General features: G+C 44.1%; 1 protein-coding gene across 2 annotated transcripts in view; it reads left to right on the forward strand.

The window, feature by feature from the left end:
• The window catches only part of TAFA4 (TAFA chemokine like family member 4), a 101,219-nt gene that overhangs the window by 24,048 nt on the left and 57,650 nt on the right, over nucleotides 1–19,521 (forward strand). For both annotated transcript variants that reach the window (XM_030569701.1, XM_030569702.1), the window contains exons 2-3: nucleotides 6,391–6,526; nucleotides 10,647–10,762. In XM_030569701.1, the coding sequence (XP_030425561.1) occupies nucleotides 6,447–6,526; nucleotides 10,647–10,762 (196 nt within the window). In that variant the 5' untranslated portion in view covers nucleotides 6,391–6,446. The remainder of the gene's footprint in view (nucleotides 1–6,390; nucleotides 6,527–10,646; nucleotides 10,763–19,521) is intronic.

Genomic DNA, 19,521 nt, shown 5'->3' on the forward strand with positions numbered 1-19,521 from the left:
CCAAGGTCTTGGGCAGAGTCTTCAGAGACAGCCAGCTATGCAAGAAGGCCTGCACTGAGGTGGGTCATTTGTCCAGTTTTAAACTGGGAAGTCCTCCTTTTGGATGGTTTGTCTCCTGTCCAGTACTGAAACAAAATGGAATGTGTCGCTCCACCCCTGCCAGTGTGACCTTGCATCACCATGCATGCGAGGACACACTGGTGGTGGTGGGGCATACCATTCCTGAGAATATGTGACTGGCCTCCCTGCCGTTCAGGACTGAATTGACAGAGTGGATCTTACTTGTGGCAGAGAAACAGTGCTGACAAGATTTGTTTGGTGTGGGGAGGGGGGGCAGGGGGGGCAGAATGGTGGAGAATGACTGGAGGAGTCTGACACCAGCACATTAATATGATTAATGACAAAACTTAATTTGCACGGACGGCTCATTCGAAGACAAAGGAGAACTCTCAAATGAGAGGCTTTGCAGCAAGCAGGAGACAGTGAGGGGATTTCTCCAAGGGAGAGGCTAGTTCTGAGTTAGAACAATAAGGAGTGAGGTTTCAGAAGGCGCAGTTGCTGCGTATTCTATAGATGAGTTAATGAGATTTTCCAGTAATGTCGAAAGTTGGAACGGTTTAATATCGCTTTGCTAAATTATATATACACAGTCCAGGGCGCTGCCTTAATTTGCATCAGCCTGGGACAACTTAATTTTTGCTATAAAATTGCAGTGAATTCCATTTCAGCCGTTTCCGATATCTTAAAACACAGCTGTAATTACAGCGAATGGAAGAGTCAAATGGCTTTGCTGGCACATCATTCTTTGGGCAATATGTTTCTAGCCCACTAGGGGGCACCCATGTCACACTAAAGGAAGGCTGAACATTGTGAAGTATCTGCAAGGTATTTTCAGACTCTGTTTTTTAACCTGCTTTTATCCTTTTAGTCTGAACTTTGCCCCAGGATGGTTTGAAAGAGAAGTGATCGTATTATCTGTTGCCTTAAAAAAAACTTTGTTTACTATACGTTAAAAGGAAATAATGTCTATGTGGATGGCATTAAACAATTGCAGACATGTCTGACCAAATGATCTTAAATACAGCGGGAGAGAAGAATAGACTGCACTTACCTTTGTATGAGTTCTGATGTATTTCAGAAATAAATGCTGCATGTTGGTTTACTTCTGTTCATAGCAAAATGTTGTCAGTCACACTGTTTCATAGACATATCTCTTATGTATGAGGACCTCCCGCCCTCCCCCATGCAAGATGCTGCATTCCCTCAGTTCACATTGACTCCACAAGGAGGCACTCTGCACCATTCATGATCAGCTCTTAAATATGTGGCTCTTATATAGATGCTTTTCATCAGTAGATCGCAAAGGGCTTTACGAAGGAGGTCAGTGTCCTTAGCCACATTTTACAGATGGGGAAGTGGAGGCACAAAGGGGTGAAATGACTTGTCCGAGGTCACCCAACAGGTTAGTAGCAGAGCTGGGATTCGAATGCTGGTTTTGGGACTCCTTGGGCAGTGTGTTAGCCACTACACAACATTGCCTGTCATCAGAGTCATAAGGAATGCTCGCTGCATTTAAAATCCGTTCACTGAATCAGGTGGTTTTAACTGGTGGAAACATTTCCTGAAGAATAAATTAGGTTTGGGATCATTTCGAGCATTGCATCTTTGACAGTCTGTTTAGATTACATGAAGAATTAGAGATGAGGGACAAAGTCCAATTAAATAACCTGGACTAATTAAAACACACACACTCACACTCACACTCTCTTACTTTTCTCCAGTAAAGATAATTAGGCCTTTGGAGATTAATAGCTAAATATCCACTACTGGTCACATTTGTTTCGCTCTAGAAATGGGCGGTCTCTCTTTAGGACAATTTGGACATTTTGTTTTAGCACTTCTTTTAATGTCACATCAGCTGTTTTCCAATCAGACCTTAGCACTGAGCACTGATGGTTTTGAAATGTGTGGTCAGTAAAACATGGATCTTAATTCCTCCCCTCCCTGCGCTTCATTTACTGAAATGTAATGGTTCCAAATGGTTAAATAAAGACCTTCAGTAGCTTTTAAGGAATTTCTCAGCTCTCATGCTGACAAATCTCCTTGTACAATATATGACATGTGAATTTATTTCATTTATGCAAATTATTTTACATAAGAAGAGCCTCTTAAGAGATGGGCCATCTGTCTCTGTCGCTGTCTCTCTCTTCCTCCCTCCCCCTTTTTTTTTTCAAATTGAGGACATATTGGGTACATTTCAAATTAAGATTCTATTTATAAATTCTTGGACATGCTTTTATTCTTTTAATAGTTCATTATAAAGGATGTTATAAAATGCACTGGTAATAACTTCTTCACAGATGTTAAAATGAGCTATAAAACTATTGGCAGGAAAAGACCCCGCTATAAAATATTATACAAGTTTGTACTTCTGTTTATTTATCTGCCTCCCCCATCACCATTAGTGTCTGAGCACCTCACAATCTTTGACTCTATTTATCCTTACAACCTCCCACCGTGAAGCAGGGCGGTGTTTTTCAGTTATGGAATTTGAGGCCCAGAGAGGCTAAGCAGCTTGCCAGAGTCTGTAGTGGAGTGGGACTTGACCCATCTCCCAAGTCCTAGAGTAGCACTCTACCCACAAAGCCTTTGCTAAGGCTGGTAAGCTTTTGCTCATGTGAACATTCCCGTTAACTTCAGTGGAACTACTCATGTAAGTAAGTGCTCACCAGCATGAATAACAGTTGTGTAATCTGTTTCAATGCCATTAGAAATGGAAGCTTAATATAAGAATTACATAAGTTCCTGGAGGACAGGTACATCGATGGCTATTAGCCAAGATGGTAAAGGATACAATCCCTTGCTCTGGTGTCCCTAAGCCTCTGACTGCCAAATGCTGGGAATGGCCAACAGGGGGTGGATCATTTGATGATTGCCCTGTTCTGTTCATTCCCTCTGAAGTACCTGGCATTGGCCATTATTGGAAGACAGGATACCGGCTAGATGGACCATTGGTCTGACCTGGGATGGCCTTTCTTGTGTTCTTATGTAAGTATTTATTAACATGACAATAACATAAATGGAAGTAAAAACCTTACGTTCTGTGAAACAATATTTAAATTGCTGTCAATATGCATCTAAGAAAAAAAGGTTGCTTGTCAAATTCTTGATTCAGTTAATTGATGGATGGAATACTTACTCTGTGCAGAAAACAACAAACCGCCTTCATTTTACTGGGTAGGCTAAAAAAGAATGAATTGAACTATGTTGTTCAGGACAGGGAGGTGTCATTAGGGTCTGTAGTACCATTACAGAGCATGAGAAGACAGAGATTAAATGGACTTCTCATTTTCCATGTAACATGAGAGAGAGCTTTGTGGTCTCCATATTAAGTTAATGAATAAGGGCATAATATTGCATTACGTTTGTGTCTGAAAACCCCATTGAAAGGGTGCCCAGGTATGGCAGAATTGGGGTCCCTAGAGAGCCCTTCAGTGTTACTTGCATAAGTAAGGTTTGCAGTATCAGGGTCCCTGTTATTATGGGGCCAGTCTTGCAGAGTGCCACCTATTGGTACTGAGCACCCACAATGCCCATGGGCCAGTTATTGTGAAGCACATCTCCAGTGAAGTAAAGGGTCTTGCCCATTGAGGCTAGTTGCTGTTAAGCAGCTCACTACCTTCCAGGATCAGGCTCTGAGCTTGTAACTGACCAATGAGAGTATCGTTACCTGCCCCTGGCACTGGGGACTGGCTGCATGAGAAATCCAGACTTCCCCAGGAGATATCTTGACTCAGACAGTCAGGAGTGATTGTATTGTTTGTGCAATCTGTAAACAAGTAATTGTTCTGCTGCTGAAAGTATTGCCACACCCGCTGGGTGATGCAAGAACCAGCATTAAAATCTGCCCAGGGGAACATTACTTTTATGGAGAACAGGCACAAAACCCAGTTTCAGGACTAAAATCTTGGAATTTCTTTTAACATAATCAGGTGAGAGATTTTTTTTTCCTATTCTCTTTCTCTTATTGACATGAAGCAGCTCGTCTCAGCCCCGTGATTGGATTGTGGCAATCCCGTCCCCACAAACAACCCCATTCTTTCAAGAAGTTTTGCATCCAGATAGCATGGGGAAGCCTTGAATTATGCTAGTGGCAGTGTCATCGGTCTTTCTCTATCTAGTGACTGCAAATTGGAATAATCCATACTTTGTTTTTCTTTAATCAGTAAAGTAAACACAGAGCAGGTTACAATAAAAATTGTATTTGCTTCTAGACAAACCTTCAGGATATATAAAATAAAGATAGTAAATTTGAGTAGGAAACAGGTATGACCTAAAAACTAAGTAGTATAGTGTTGTATTGATTTCTGAAAGGGCAATGTAAAAATAACTGTCTAATCTGAAATGGACAGACATGTATTGGACACACAACATGTCAGTCATTCTCTCTTGTATTTTAAAAAAAAATCCTTGAATTTATTTTTAAATAAAGCTTTGAGATGTTGTTTTTTCTTCACTCATATTTATAAAAGAAATTTATTAATAAAGACAACAGATCTTTGTCTTCAGATGCCACCCTACTAAAATCTTGTTTTGAACAGAGTTGCTATATTGTATGGATGCAGGCACATGCTAATACTCTCCATGTTGGTCAAACAAGGGAGAGGAAGAAAGTGATTCATTTGTAGCTTGTTATCCTGATATTACTTTAAGTCCAAGGATTTCTCTGTTTTTTCTCTCTGCAAACAGAACAGGAAAAGATAAGCATTGCTCCGAGCATCAGCCACTGAAAGGCACCTGCTAACATGCTTTAATGACCCCAGAGATGCTATGCCCTCCAAAGGAAGGGTGTAATTTTGTATTTCTTAAAAGCAAATTTCTAATTGTTCCCATTGCGTAGCAAAATAACAAAATTGGTGGTAGAAAATAAGAAAAGGTCATTTTGATCACTCAGTAGGCAAAGAGCCCATTATTATGAGCACTGACAAATTACACTGTGTGTCATATTTCTGATAGTGGAAGGTCAAGTTGAGCCCGGGGTAGGAGAGAGAACAAATATAAACAATAAAAGCAAAGGGACTTGAATTTTTATGAGATGAAATTTTCAGCTCATTATTTTATGGAACACATGTCAATAAAGCTATTAGAGTTTCTCTGCAGAACAATTTCTTGAAAATGCAGTTTCTGGAAAAACACACACTTATCAGCATGAGATCTGGTGACTGTCAGCGACTAGTCCTGATAGCAGACCCGGCGAATAATGTGATCCATTGTCAAAATGCAACCATATGTGATCCTGCGGAACCTCTGTTCTTTAGATCCAGGGTGACACTACTAATTCAAACTGGGAATGTGCAAGGTTGTCATAATTGCAACTTGGTTTCAGTAAATGGAGGGTGCTTACTCCCCACCCATCTCTTACCACTCCCCAACCTGAAACTGAACCGGGGTGGGGGTGTGGACATGTGATGCTGTCTCTGAACAGCTGGGATTTCACCAGATGTGGAAATACCGGAGTTCTCGTGGTATTTCTGTTTCAACTGGACACCAAATGCACCAGGAAATTTTCCAAGAAAGCCTTTTTAATGAGATTTCCAGCCCAATTCTGCAGGCACCAGTGGTTTGGGTAATTCCTGAAATGCATCTGAACGTGTGGGGTTCCAGAAGCCCAGGGAGAATTCCCCCTGTGCTGGGGAAGTCTTTTCTGCATCCTGCACCGGCCCCACCCACATTGTGAGCGGGAGGAGTGGGCATGACAATGGGTGGGCGGGGAGGTGGCCCAGCAGAATGGAGCTCTGTTACGCCTGCATATAAGTAGTGATGCTCCATGCAGCTGTAATCTTGCACTGGGGCCAGGTGGCTGAGGAACAGAGAGAGAACAAATGGCTCTCTGCAATGCTTAGGTGGGATGGCAAATCTGCCCCTTGGTGTTTACCTGATGGAATAAGAGACTGAAGTCAAAGGGCCTGATCCAAACCTTATTGGCAGGACAGGAACAGACAATATTTCATGTGATCATGGGATGATAATGCCATTCCTAGGTCCCAGTAGGGTGTGGAGCCATTCTCAATCCCTAGAACTTGCTTGGTGGCTGGGCAGCCTTATGGATATAAGTCACTACATATATGATCAAATACTGTATTCACCACATTTATTATTTTTGAATGGAATGATCTCTGCATAGAGTTAATCCAATGATCTTTCAAAGCTGCCTTGTGATGTTTTCTCTGTATACTTGAAAACAGTTTAACTAGCTCTCCAATACTTTGCTGCCTTGTGACACTCATTGCACTGTAGATGGCACTGTAAAACAATGATTTTGTTGACAGAAATCTATTAAACATCACCATTGCAAACTCTAATTGCTGTTTAATCTGGTTTCCTCTGCAGGTCCCCAGAGCAAAGGAAAATTTCTGAAATGCAGAAATGCTTGTTTGTAGCTGCAAATGGGAATTTGGAATAACTGTGAAAATCGCACTGAAATAATTGTGTTTGACTGGAACAAAATTCTTGCAAAGTCCCCAAGGTAAGACAACTTTTTATCTTTGGAATTGGCAATGAAGATTTGCCATTCTGGTTAGCAGTAATGTCCATTTGAATCTGTCCGAGGGAATAGGCGAATGAATGTGTGCAAATATAATATTTCTGAGCGTGTTATCCTGCTGATATCACCTGCTGCTAAATGTGGTGAAATGCTCACCTCCTATCACATAGTGTCCATCTAACTTCAGTTTTCTCACTCTTTTAAAAGAAAAACATTGCTGTCTTTACACTAGTGAGTTGTAGACAACACCGTAATCATTTTCTTCTTCATGCAAAGGTTGTAGTGCTTTAACTACACAGTTATGGTTAAATTGGTACAACACCCCCTAGTGTCAATGCATTTATACCAGTATAAAAGTGCTTTCTATTGGTACAGCTGTTTCTATATGATAATGGGAATAAGCTATTCTGATATAAGGTGTCTTTAATACCAGTATAATTGCATCCATAATATGGGTTGTACCAGCACAACTATATTAGTAAAAAAGGAACTCCCTAAACAAAATAGTTATACTTGTACAAAAACTATGGCCTGGGCTACACTAGCAGGGGGGTTCGAACTAAGATACACAACTTCAGCTATGCTATTCACGTAGCTGAAGTTGAAGTATCTTAGTTCGACTTACCTGGCCGTCCTCATGGCAGCGAGTTGACTGCCACGGCTTCCTCGTTGACTCCGCTTACTCCTCCTGCTGAGGTGGAGTATGGGCGTCGACTAGTGTATGGATTTATCGCATCCAGATGAGACACGATAAATCGATCCCTGATTCATCGAACGCTAGCCGCTGATCTGGCAGGTAGTATAGACATACCCTATGTGTAGGCCAGGCCTTAGTGAATGAGTTTGTCTAATATTGGTCCTGCTAGTGAAGGCAGGGGCTGGACTCGATAATCTTTCAAGGTCCCTTCCAGTTCTAGGAGATAGGTATATCTCCAATTATTATTATTTATTATGAGAGGGCCTTGAACTGAAATCCTGGATTCACTCCTCTGACCATATTCACCTCTACAGCCCAGGCTCCTCCCTATAGATCAGTACGTTTAAGAACTGTTGCCTTTTTTAGAGGACAATTGCACGACACCATGGGAAGCAAACTGCTCCTCCCTGCACTGCCGAAAACGTGGCAGGTTGCTGGGGTCAGATTTTCAGCAGAGTCCAGCTCTCCTAATTGGAGCCAGATTTTCAAAAGAGCTCAACTTCCATTTAAGGGTTAAATTTTCAAAAACGCTCAGCACCCGGCAGCTTCTATTGAGAACAATGGAGAATCAGCCTCCTCCCTCAGTGAGAACAAAGGGAGCTGCTGGACCCAGAGCACTTTTGAACATTATTTAGCTGTCCAAGCGAGGTATTAAAATTTTTCAAAAATCTGCCTCCTTGTGCCCAATTTTCAGATGTTGGAGGCTCCCCTTAACTTTGCCTGGAGTTGTGGGGGCCCAGCAGTTCTGAAAATCAGGCTCCAAATGTTTAAATTCTAAAGGTCTAACTCTGCTTTTAATTTCACTGCTGTGTATCTGAAGGAACACCACTGGCTTCAGTAGTGTTCCTTCAGATTTACACAGGGAAAGTGAGGTCTGAATTGGGTTCGCAGCAGATAGTTTGGTCTGTTTCCAACATTTATGCTCAGAACAATTGAATGATGTTGATGACAAGAATAACAGCATATATCCAAGCTGCATATTTTATGTGCATTACTAAACTCCGTGTTAATCCTGGGCTCCAGATCGTGCATTCAGGGGCATGTGAAGCAAGGGAAGTATTAAGGTGAAATTCTGCTCTTGGTTAGGCCGTGATTCCCCTTTGAAGACAATGGGGATAAATGAGAGGAGGATCTGGTCCATAGTCATCTTGGCAGAGGTAAACAGATTCCAAAGCCTAGCTGGGTAGGTTACTATTATTTTTTTTCCCCCTGATTGCCATAGACTTCAACCAGGACCAGGCCCTAGCCGAAAACATTGATAGTCCCACTTACAACAGATTCACTTTAATGGAGTTGCTGGATTTCGGACTGGTTTAAATGAGAGGTGACTCGAGCTGAGACTGATCTGCTGAAATGGAGCTCCTCCAAGTTAACAGCTGGCCCAGTCCTGAATGAGTTCCTCATGTGGAATGCTTCCAGCGCAAGGCCCAATGTGAACCTCCATTTTGTGGGTCTGATCCTCATTTACACCAAGACTCCTTTACACCATTGTAAGAGTGTAAAAGGGCCTTAGTGTAAATGGGATTCAGGCCCTGTGTGTTTTCCCCCATTACAGCTTTGTTTGCACTGCATAATCACACACCAGCTTCTAGAGGCAGGTAGTTGCTTGTGATAGGCAGATATCTCTTTTCCTTTAAAGAAGATTTAAAAATCTTGTCTGGCTGCTTTAAGTACAGCACGATTTTCTCAAATCAATAGACACCATTTACTTTTTAAATAGTCACCGTACGACAAAGATGCTTTATAAAATAAATTTACAGGGAGAGGAAGACACTGCAAGGACAGCTGAACATGTGCCAGTGTTGCTGTTTTCTTCACCAATGTATTTTTTTCCTCAATCATAAGATAATGGGTGTTGCTAAAATATATTTACAACAGGATCTTAGCCTAATAATTTGTGATATTACAAAGTGCTCCTGTGAGCTGTTTGGGCAGTACCAATATTGCCACTAATGAACAAGCGGAGAAGGAAAGTACTTTATAATGCAGGAAAGGAAAGAGAGGCAAGCCGTTCTAGATGAGAAAACATGAGATCTGGTTTTTGATGGTGTATGTATTTTAAATGTTTAAAATCAAATGGAAATGCTTCCTGAAGCCGTTACAGTAGAGGTGAACATTTTGTGAGGTTTCCTCTTTATATTTTTTGTAAACGTTCAGAATGTTCACCCACTTGCACAATCTGATTAGCCTAACAGTTTGAGGTACTTCATAATCAAGCAAGCGAGCTCCCTTGCAATTGCATCGGGAAAGCTGAACTGAAATCTGCAACAACAAAAAACAAAACAAAAAAAATGCCATATAGTTTTGTTTTTGTTCGTTTTTTGGTATCAGTAAGAATGCTCAAGGTAGACTTTTCCAAATCCTAGCATGCTGGTTAACTGCAGATCAGGAGTCGCTGCTATGAAAACAGTATTTAGTTCAATTTATGCACATCCATAAACTATTTTTATTTGAGACTTTCTTGCGTACAGCATTTGCTGAAAAGATGGAATCTAAGGGTACAAGTGCAAAGTGCACTCTTGGGTACTTTGTATAAATAATACATCATCATAATTCAATTTAAGAAAATGATCACATTACCTTTCCACATGATGAATGCTACTGTGGAAGCCATGGCAGAGGAATGAAAGCCGAAAAGACCTGAGCTCTAACACTGCCTTCCACTGGGCCTGATTCTGCCACCCTTACATGGCAATGTTTCTTACTCCTCTAATAGTCCCATTGATTTCCACGGAATGAGCTGTGGAATGGAATGAGTTGCTACTCAGCATGAATGAGAATACGGGAATCTGCCCTTTATATTGCAGCAGTGCTGGGAGGAGCAGTTCCCCAACCTTGATGTGGTAGGCAATGATCGCAAAGCAGATTGCGGCCAGATTTCCACCCGGGCTCAGCCCCCAGCAGCCCCCATTATTCTCGGTGCTGAGCCGTTGTAAAAACTTAGGTCCCTAAATAGGAGCTGAGCTTTGTTTTGAAAATCTGTCCTGAAAATTATTAGAGGGATTTTCCTGTTCTGTTGCTGAATCTGACCTGGGTCCAGTTTAAGACCCTCACCCGCTCAAAGTAAGATTCAGTCTGTATATATTTAAATTGAATGTTGCTTTGAGTATGTGAACATGCAAGGGTCTTACTTTTAAACCTCAGATTCACAGAACCTAATGAAGTCACATAAGAACATGCATGGGTGTGTCAATCACCACTGCAGCGCTTCTAATTACGAACCACAGTTGGCAAGGAATTGATCCCAACCCAAGTGTGAATTTGATTTTTGTCAGTATTACCTGGTAATAAACCATTTCAGTCACTCGTCAGCCTCTTTTCAGCTTTCCTCTTCTTAGCAGCATTTTTACACTGTTCCCTAGTTATATTGTTCTTTCTCTCAGCTGCTTTCTTTTCTGCCTACAGGATGAGATTCTGTGCCAAATCGATGCTTCTATCTCACTGGCTCTTTCTGGTCTATGTGTTAATGGTGTGCTGTAAATTGTTGTCCGCCTCTAGCCACCATCCCCGAGGGCACACAGGTAGGAGCTTTTAAACTCATTACATGCCACTGAGACCAATTAATAACACTTGCAGAATGTTAGAGTCCACTTTTTAGCCATGGATAATTGATGAAGCTGTTGACAATGGTTATAATCAGTGTGAAAGGTTAAAATAACAGCGAAAAAAAGAGTTGTAATTTTATGCAGTGCCATTCACAAGGCAGTTTTGGAGCAATTTCACAGCTGCTAGGATTTTTGGTACTTGTTCTTATCCTTTTCCTTTTCTTTTTTAAATATAGTTTCTGTTCTGAAATATAGCTTTAACTTCTTCTTCCTGTTAATGTAGGCCCTTATTAATGGAAAGATTCCCATTGGATCAGGCCCTTAGTGCTACCCGAGTCAGTCCTTCCATTAAATTACCCATACCCTTCTTGTTAAATTAATCCTTACTGTATATTAGCCATTTCTCTAGCATGGATGTTGAGGCAAACAGTGAAAAGATATGATTGAATCAGAAGAGGAAGTTGCTTTCTTGAGATGTTAGATGGTAGCACTCTTCTCTCTAGATGAGAACCTCAAGTCTGGCTCAAGCCTGATGCCCAGACTTGGACTCGTTTCCAGTGCTAACACTAGGGTGACCAGACAGCAAGTGTGAAAATCGGGACAGGGGGTTGGGAGGTAATAGGAGTCTATATAAGAAAAAGCCCCAAATATCAGGAGTGTCCCTATAAAATCAGGACATCTGGTCACCCTAGCTAACTCTGCTGTTCAGTACTAGAAAGCAGAGCTTCATTTGTTAGAGGTTCTATCTTTCAGGTGAAACAATATGTTGATGTTCTACCTTGCCTCTTCCCATGACTTGTCTAGGTGGAAGCTAAAGGATCCCTATGGTCTTGCCAAACTATTTAAAACAAGTTCCATCAACCAGGGTCCCATATGAACTCCATACAGCTGCTGTATTTATCGACATGCTCATGCTAATCAGCATTGTTGCGTCTTGAAGAGTTGCACAAAGCACTAACTTGGATTTGTACTATAAATAACGAACATTCAGCCGCCACCCAGTTATCACTTGGGGCTCTCCAACATTGTGAATCATCTTTATCAGGCTGCTATGTGTTACCTGGCACTGCTTTTGCAACTTGAAAACATTGAGCACACTGATTGATTCATGAGCTATTGCAATTTAACCTTTCTGTTGTACAGAAAAGGTCTCAGGCTCACTTTGATGCTTTGAGTAGTAGGATTTATGGGAAATTAAATAGCAAAGAAACGGTAAACATTAGTTATTTTAGGACAGATATTTGCTGGGGAAAACTGACATAGCTCCAGTCACATCAGTAGGAATGAACTGATTTATACTAGCTGAAGCTGTGGCCTAATATATATAGTTTGATGTAAATCTGATCTGAAACGGAAGTGATAGCATAGTAGTACATGTGCTGGAGGAGCTTGGTTGCTGCTGCTTGCACCAGCTGATAGATGACATTCTAATTAGGTAAGATACACTGTAAAACATTCTGCACATGGCTAAAAAGTTTCAGCACTACTCCAGTTAATTGAACATTAGAGGATGATCTAGTGCTACCCTTGTCTCCCAGATAGTCCTTTTTTTCCTCTGTGGAAATGGCCCGAGTCACACATTACAGGGGAAAGATTGGTTACAGACAATTGCACGTTGACCGAGGAAGGATTGGATGCAGACAATTGAGTGAGGCCCTTCCTGAAAACGGTCATTCCTGAGCAGCGGGTTCCTGATCCGACACCATAGTTGGATTTTCTTTCTTGAATGCAACAAAATTAGCAGTCGGAAAACACGCTTCTATAGACGTTGTCATTCAACCAAGAATTCAATCACAGCCTTGTAAAAATTAGTTTTTTCATGCCTTTTAAACTGCACTTTACATACAATCCCAAGGGAAATACCTGTGACAGGAAAAGAACATCTATTATGTGTATGCATGATGAGTGTTTATGAAACAGTGCAAATGATGGTATTCTTTTCACTTTACATGTCAGAATACTTAATTGCATATTCTGAGTTGACAAAAAACCTCTCTGTATCAAGCAGCTATTGTAGAGTATAAGCAACCTACTTGAAAATTGCGTAAATCTGCTTAAGTAGATCACTCCTAGGTAGGACCAAGACACATACAACTAATAGACTCTTAAACTTTTGCTTCTTATGATAAATTAGGCCAAAATCTGTGGTGTGTACTCAGGCAGAGCTCCCATTCAACTGGAATTTGACCTTTGTTTTATATAAAGTTGTATATTTAAGTGATTAAACTTATCTCTTAGTACAGAATTAATGACCCAATTCTTGGGTGGAGATCTAGGAAAACATCTCCTGCTGTCAGCAGGTCGCTTTCAAAGTGGCTGGGAGAAAGTGTTAACCCTGGAGGCACTCAGAGGGCATAAGAACAAATTCAAGCTTTCATCTCAATGCAGAAATCTTCCTTCCACCCTCAGTCAAACAGCTGCAGTGTGTCGTTGACATGGGGAGATAAGAAATATGTCTCACTACCAGTGACATTACAATGGAAATCTGAGCCAACGTTAAAATGGCACTGTTTTGCTTATTAACTGGACACCATCAGTGTTCTGTGTTCAGGTTCACTGTTCACCAGGAATGATCGACGATGAGAGACTCACAGATTAGACCTTTCTTCCCCACATTCTGCTCCCAAAGAACTGTTCTTTAGTTTCAGCAACTTCTGAGGAATTTGTACCTTCTCCCTCCAGCCCCAAAACAGCACCAGTGTTTTTTTAAAAGTGATAGTGTAAGAGGAACCTTTTGCAAGTAGGTAGTAATGTTCACAGTATCCCTTTAACAATAGTTTCACTTTAACAGGAGTCCATAGAGCTTGGTCTTGGTAGACTCCAGGAAGCAGAGGTTGCACACATTCTGATAAATGCTTATGCCCACTAAACAGGTAGCAATACAACATGTTCATAGTATCCCCTAGGGGTCTAGCTTTTCAAAAGAGACTACTGGTTTGGGGTGCCCAGTTTGAAATACCTTAAAAGAGCCTGATTTTCAGAGAGTGTTGAGCTTCCACCACTGAAAATCAGGCCCCTTAAGGTGTCTCAAGTCCCCAAAGCACTGATCACTTGTGAAAACGTAGATCCAAATACCAGTATTATTACTAAGGAAGTTGATTAACCCATAATGCCAGGGGCTGGTAGGATTCAAACTGGAAAACCCCGATAGTTTTTTTTCTCTTTTAAGACCCTGATGCAAGGAGAGACTCCCATTGATCTCACTGGTGTTAGTCTGGGCCATAAAGAATACAAAGTTCTGCAGCTGTTTCACCAATACAGATCTTGCAGGACTGACTCTGCTGATTGCTGGCTTCTTATGGACGGAATGCTGTCAAAGTGGAGGTGCCCTGAAACATCTTGTCTGAGAGAAAGGATGTAGGCACTACAGTAATACAAAGACTAGAAAAGCCAAGGGTTAATCTTTGCACTTTCTGTACTGCCCCACTGCTCTGTCTCCCTTTGTTTTGCAAAACATCCTTCGCTGCTGGAAGGCAGCAACACAGAACAGACTGTCAAGATACAGTGCATTCAAACTTGAGATCTGAGATCCTGATCTTGACCCCAATATAGAGGCTTGGGCTCATTTGTAATTAAAATAGTGTAATCTGGTTGACATACATTTCGAAAACCTGCTTTAAAACAGAGATAAATAAGCACTGAACAGGAAGAAATATCATTCCTATACTGTGCTGGAATGGGGTGGGGCCACTTTTAGTACAAGTAAAGTCTCATTTCCATCTTTGTTTAGCGGTCATAGATGACAAGTTAGGATGTGTAGAATAAATACTTTTTCAGGTAACAGATAATTTATAGGCAAGATTTGCAGGTCAATTATTTGTTTATTTTTTTGTGTGCTGCCTCTGTCACAAGCCAACTGAGTAGCTTTGGCTTTCTTCATGCTATGCCTTATTCCTTTGCTACGATAGCTACCTGAAATGCTCCCAACCTGGGTCTGTTTGCAAGTGGTTGGATACTGTGACTAAATAATACTTGGCTGGATAAGAACAAGCCAAATGCATGTATTTAATACCCATTTAGAATCTATTAGGTTGTGAATGCCAGAGAGAAGGGTTCATAGTTTGAGCCAGTTGTTAGGAACAGGGTCACCTGCGACTGCTGCTTCTGCAAAGCTGTTTTGTAATTTGTTGCAGTAATCAATTTGTAAGCACCTAGAGGAGAATAGGGTTATAAGGAATAGCCAACACAGATTTGGTAAGAAGAGGACCCAATGGACCTAGACCATCTCTGAACGACATAATTTTTAGTAGCACTCTTATTGGATAGTTTATATCCCCCAAACAAGCCTCCCGAAAGTAGTTGTTGGGCTGGATTCTCCACTCTGTTACACTTGTTTCACACCTTTGTGGCTTGCCTTTCCTGCCCTGCACCATGGCTAGGAATAACTGCAGCCTCTGTATTCAGGGCAGGCAAAGGGACTGCTATGTCCGTGCACCCCACCCCACAAGAGGGGGAAGGGCTGCGGTTCAACTTCCATCTCTTTCTCTCCCCCCCCCCACACCTACTCCCACCCCCACAAAATTGGATTTTTGGAATGACAAGTGACTGGATACTGGTTTGGTTACAGAATGTGAAAGAGATTTTGTCTAGAGATGGATCAGGATCAGACCCACAGATCTGGGCAAGGAGGATGTGTGACTTTAAATCTGGATCCAAGTTTTGCAAAGGGCCCTATTTTTATAATGCACCAAACCAAATCCTTGTTATTTAGAACAGGGTGAAAATCTAACTGAATCTTGCTGCTTTGCCTCAGCTCCTATATTGGGTTTGAATCTGCGCAGCTCTTTGTGATTTTAAACAAGAACTTGACTGTTAGCCTGGATGCCTCGCTACCACTGCATAGATGCAGTACAACACAGGGGAAGGCAGCGGCTGGTAGGGATAAGTTGGTGCCTTGCTGGATCCCTGGTCAATGACATACTGGGGTGCTCGGGGCCTCCTGGTTCCTGCCATCACACAAAGGGATGGTCAGAATCACAGGCATCAACTTTTTTCTGCACTGGTAGGTGCTTGCGCCCCCGGCCCCGCCTCCACTTCACCCTTGCCCCAAAGTCCCCGCCCTAACTCCATACCTCCCTGCCCCATTGGACCCCCCGCAAATCCCCACCCGGCCCTGCCTCCTCCCGCAAGCGCTCTGCATTCCTCCTTCTCCTCCCCTCTCCCTCCTAAGCTTGGCGCGCGAAACCGGGGCTTCGCAGTGCAAGCGCTGAGAGAGAGGGGGGAGAAGCAGGATGCAGTGGCGCGCTCGGGGAGGAGACGGAGGTGAGTAGTGGCGGGGTATGGCACTACCGGTGGGTGCAGAGCACCTGTTAATTTTTCCCCATGGGTGCTCCAGCCCCGGAGCACCCACGGAGTCTGTGCCTACGGTCAGAATGACTTCTGTGCCTTAGATAGAGTTCACTCCCTCTCAAGAGTCTGCTGTTGAGTACTCAGGGTACTGACCTTTCAGCTATGGAAGTGTGGTACATGCACAGCTCTGCAGGTTGGGGAGTGGGCTCAAGAGTGGAAAGCAGTGGCTCAGAGCGATGATGTGGATGAAAACCCTCCTATATTGTCAGTTCCAACCCTCTTGCTTGGTGATATCCCCTCAGAGGGCAACGGAAAAATCCATGCTTTGAAGCCCACAACCTTCTCTAGCGACTCCTTAAAGCAGAGCCCTGCTCTGTATGGTTTACATAAGAACCACGATTTATAGTGAATGCAAGGGCCAGCTTTCATTTGCAAACTCTGACGGGGCAGGATTGCACCCATATTGATGACCATTTTCCGGGATTCCACCGCTGTTCTACTGTGCATTCTTTAAGCGATGCTTGAATAGGGAAGACAGATCTATGTACCGGCTCGGTTTGTATAAAAACAATCTTAATGAATAATAGAGGAGTGCATTTCACATCGAAAACAAAGACTCTCCCTGCTGCTGCTCTCCCTCCTTGCATGCTGGGCTTAGGGAAAGAAGTGTCTTTTTCAAACATGCTTTCCCTCGCCCCTTCTCACAGTGCTTTCCTGGGCGTTGTTAGCTCCGCCTAGCAGTGGGACCATCAAATTAAGTCCATCGTCCGCCATCCGGGGAAATCTCCTGTCATTTATTGTGTGCAAGTGTTGTATGTGTATGGGCAGGAAGTGAAGAGCTACTGTTGATGGACTTGCAGACTGTCTGCAGCACCAGAAGAGAATGTTTGGAAAATCCTATCTTTAATGGACCCTTTTTCCAGGGTTGCCCAGAGGATTCAGGGGGCATGGGGCAAAGCGGGGCTGTGGTGCTTGTACTCAGCCGGCGGCGGTCCAGGTCTTCAGCATTTCGGCGGTGGGGGGCCCTTCAGTCGCTCCTTGTCTTCGGTAACACTGAACGCCCCCCCCACCGCCGAAGACACGGAGCGATTGAAGGGCCCCCTGCTGCCAAAATGCTGCCGAAGACCTGGACTGCTGCTGGGCCAGGGCTTGCGGGGCCTGGGGCAAATTGCCCCACTTGCCCCCACCCCGGGCGGCTCTGCCTCTTTCTGTTCCACAAACGAAAGCTGAAGAAACAGTCATCAGCCTGGCAAAAGCTAGTGAAATATACCAGTAAAGTATGTACTGTCCCTGTACAAGAGTTCACCGGGGCTCGACCCTCTCCAGGGTGGAGGGGAGCCACGCCTGCTCACTACACACTGAGGGGTCTGGGAAAATAGTCCAGCCGGGGTCTCCCTCGGTAGCCCTTGCGTTAGCCGGCTGCACTGTGGTTATGTCTGGCCCCGGCTGCCCTGCGGGGTCAGGAGGCTCAGGCTCTCAGGCAGGGCTGAGCCGTAACAACAGTTATGAGCCCGGCCCTAGGTCAGGGCGGGGCAACAAACACTGGGTCAGGAGGCTCAGGCCCTCAGGCAGGGCTGAGCAGTAATGATAGGCTTTGGCCTCCTCAGGCCAGGAAGAGGGGGAGTCTGCCACCTCGGAGTTGGGTGGCAGGGGGGACACAGACCCTTCCACTCCACTGCGTCCCAGCCCTGAAGATCCGCTGCTTAGTCAGTGGGGATCCTGGCCGCAACACACTGACATAGGTTCCGGTAATGCTGCAGCCAGCCTGGGGTCGGCTGCCCCCGGGCTACTTCCGTACTGCCCCTCGGACCCTACTGGGTCCTGACGTCGGCCTCTGCAGGGTCCAGGAGCATGGGCTGGTTGGCAGCTCCAGCAGCTCCTCCGGGTAGCGGGCACCGGGTAGCTCCGGCAGCTCCTCTGGGTGGCGGGCGCTGGGTAGCTCCGGCAGCTCCTCCGGGTAGCGGGCACCGGGTAGCTCCGGCAGCTCCTCTGGGTGGCGGGCGCTGGGTAGCTCTGGCCAGTCTGGGCGGCTGCCTTGGGCCACAGGAGCCTCCCAGTCTCGAGCTCTCCTAGGGATGTCTGCTCTCTCCGGCGGCTGGGGCCCTACTGAGCTCTGAGGGCCGACCTTTATAGTTCCGGGTCGCCGCCTGACCCTTTGAGGGGTGGGCTCAGAGCTTCCTAGCTCCGCCCACTCTGACCTCCGGCTGGGCTCTTGCTCCTCTGGGGCGGAGGGGAGCCACACTGCCTCACTACAGTCCCCCTCTCTAGTAGTTAGTTGAGTACAGGATAACAGCCTACGGCTGACAGCCTAACTGCTGTGAGGAGTTAATGGGTGTGTGTGTGTGTGTTGTGGTGGGGAAATATTACATAAGTAAAGTGGGGTATGGTATTTGGAATCTGATCAGAAACAGGGACAAGAGTAGTGTAGCAGCACAGTAAGAGGCTGAGAGTGAAGTGTGTGTGTGTGTCAGGGACTGGATGATGTTGGGGTGGATTAGGGAGCCGAGTGGCAGCCTGCAGAACAAATGAAATCTTTGTAACCAGAAGGGCAAAAAACAGAAAGGGTCATTCCTTAGGTACAAAACTGCAAGTTGTGTTTCAGTGCATACGTCTAACAGTGTTTGCTATGCCAAGATCCCTTCTCGTTCCTATGAAATTGGAATGTCATTGTCACTAAAACTGAAATTCAAATTTATCTTCCTAGTAAGATCAGTGAGGGACGTTCTCGTCTCTTGATCACGTTTTTGTTTCAGACCTTCTTGCTGCAGACTCAAGACAACGGTTCAGCGCAGTCCCAGCTTTTCACAGCCATGAGGACTGTGAACTTCATGGGTGAAATCCTGCTCTTGTTGAAGTCAGTGGCAAAACTCTCATTTGACTTCACTGGCACCTGGACTTCACCCTGTGTGTTTGTTTGAACAATGCCTTAGATTCCAAAAAATACAGCCATGCAATGCAATGCCACCAACAATGCAGATTTCTGGCAAGAACCCTACTGCTTAGCTGACCAAGGCTGTACATTTTGCAATGCTTCTCTGAGTCGGTGACCAGAGAGGCCACTAAAAGCAATGCCCGAAACAGCCGAATGCTGCTACAAGTTTGCTAGGTCTTGGAGTGGCTGATGAGACCCTGTGCAGTGCCTGTGGTTTTCCAGCAGTGAGGTTGCAGGTGAAACTCAACAACAGAGATAGAAAATGTAGCTTCTATCTTCGCTGTTCTTTTCTTTCCCCTTTTGTGTGTGTGTGTCTTGTTTTATCTTCCAGGAAACGGAATGAGACTTTAACAATATGAGCTCCAGCTCATCCCAACTCACTTCTCCTTTCCCCAGAAAGGACAGGAATTACCATCTCAAAACCTTCCAAGCTGGAGGTGCTTTAGTCAAAGTGTTCTTGCCAGCAGCCTTTCAGTTCCACTAGAGGGCCCTGCAATGCTAAAAACCAGCTCTG

Source organism: Gopherus evgoodei, chromosome 7 (genome assembly GCF_007399415.2).
Source record: "Gopherus evgoodei ecotype Sinaloan lineage chromosome 7, rGopEvg1_v1.p, whole genome shotgun sequence".
Lineage (NCBI taxonomy): Eukaryota > Metazoa > Chordata > Testudines > Testudinidae > Gopherus > Gopherus evgoodei.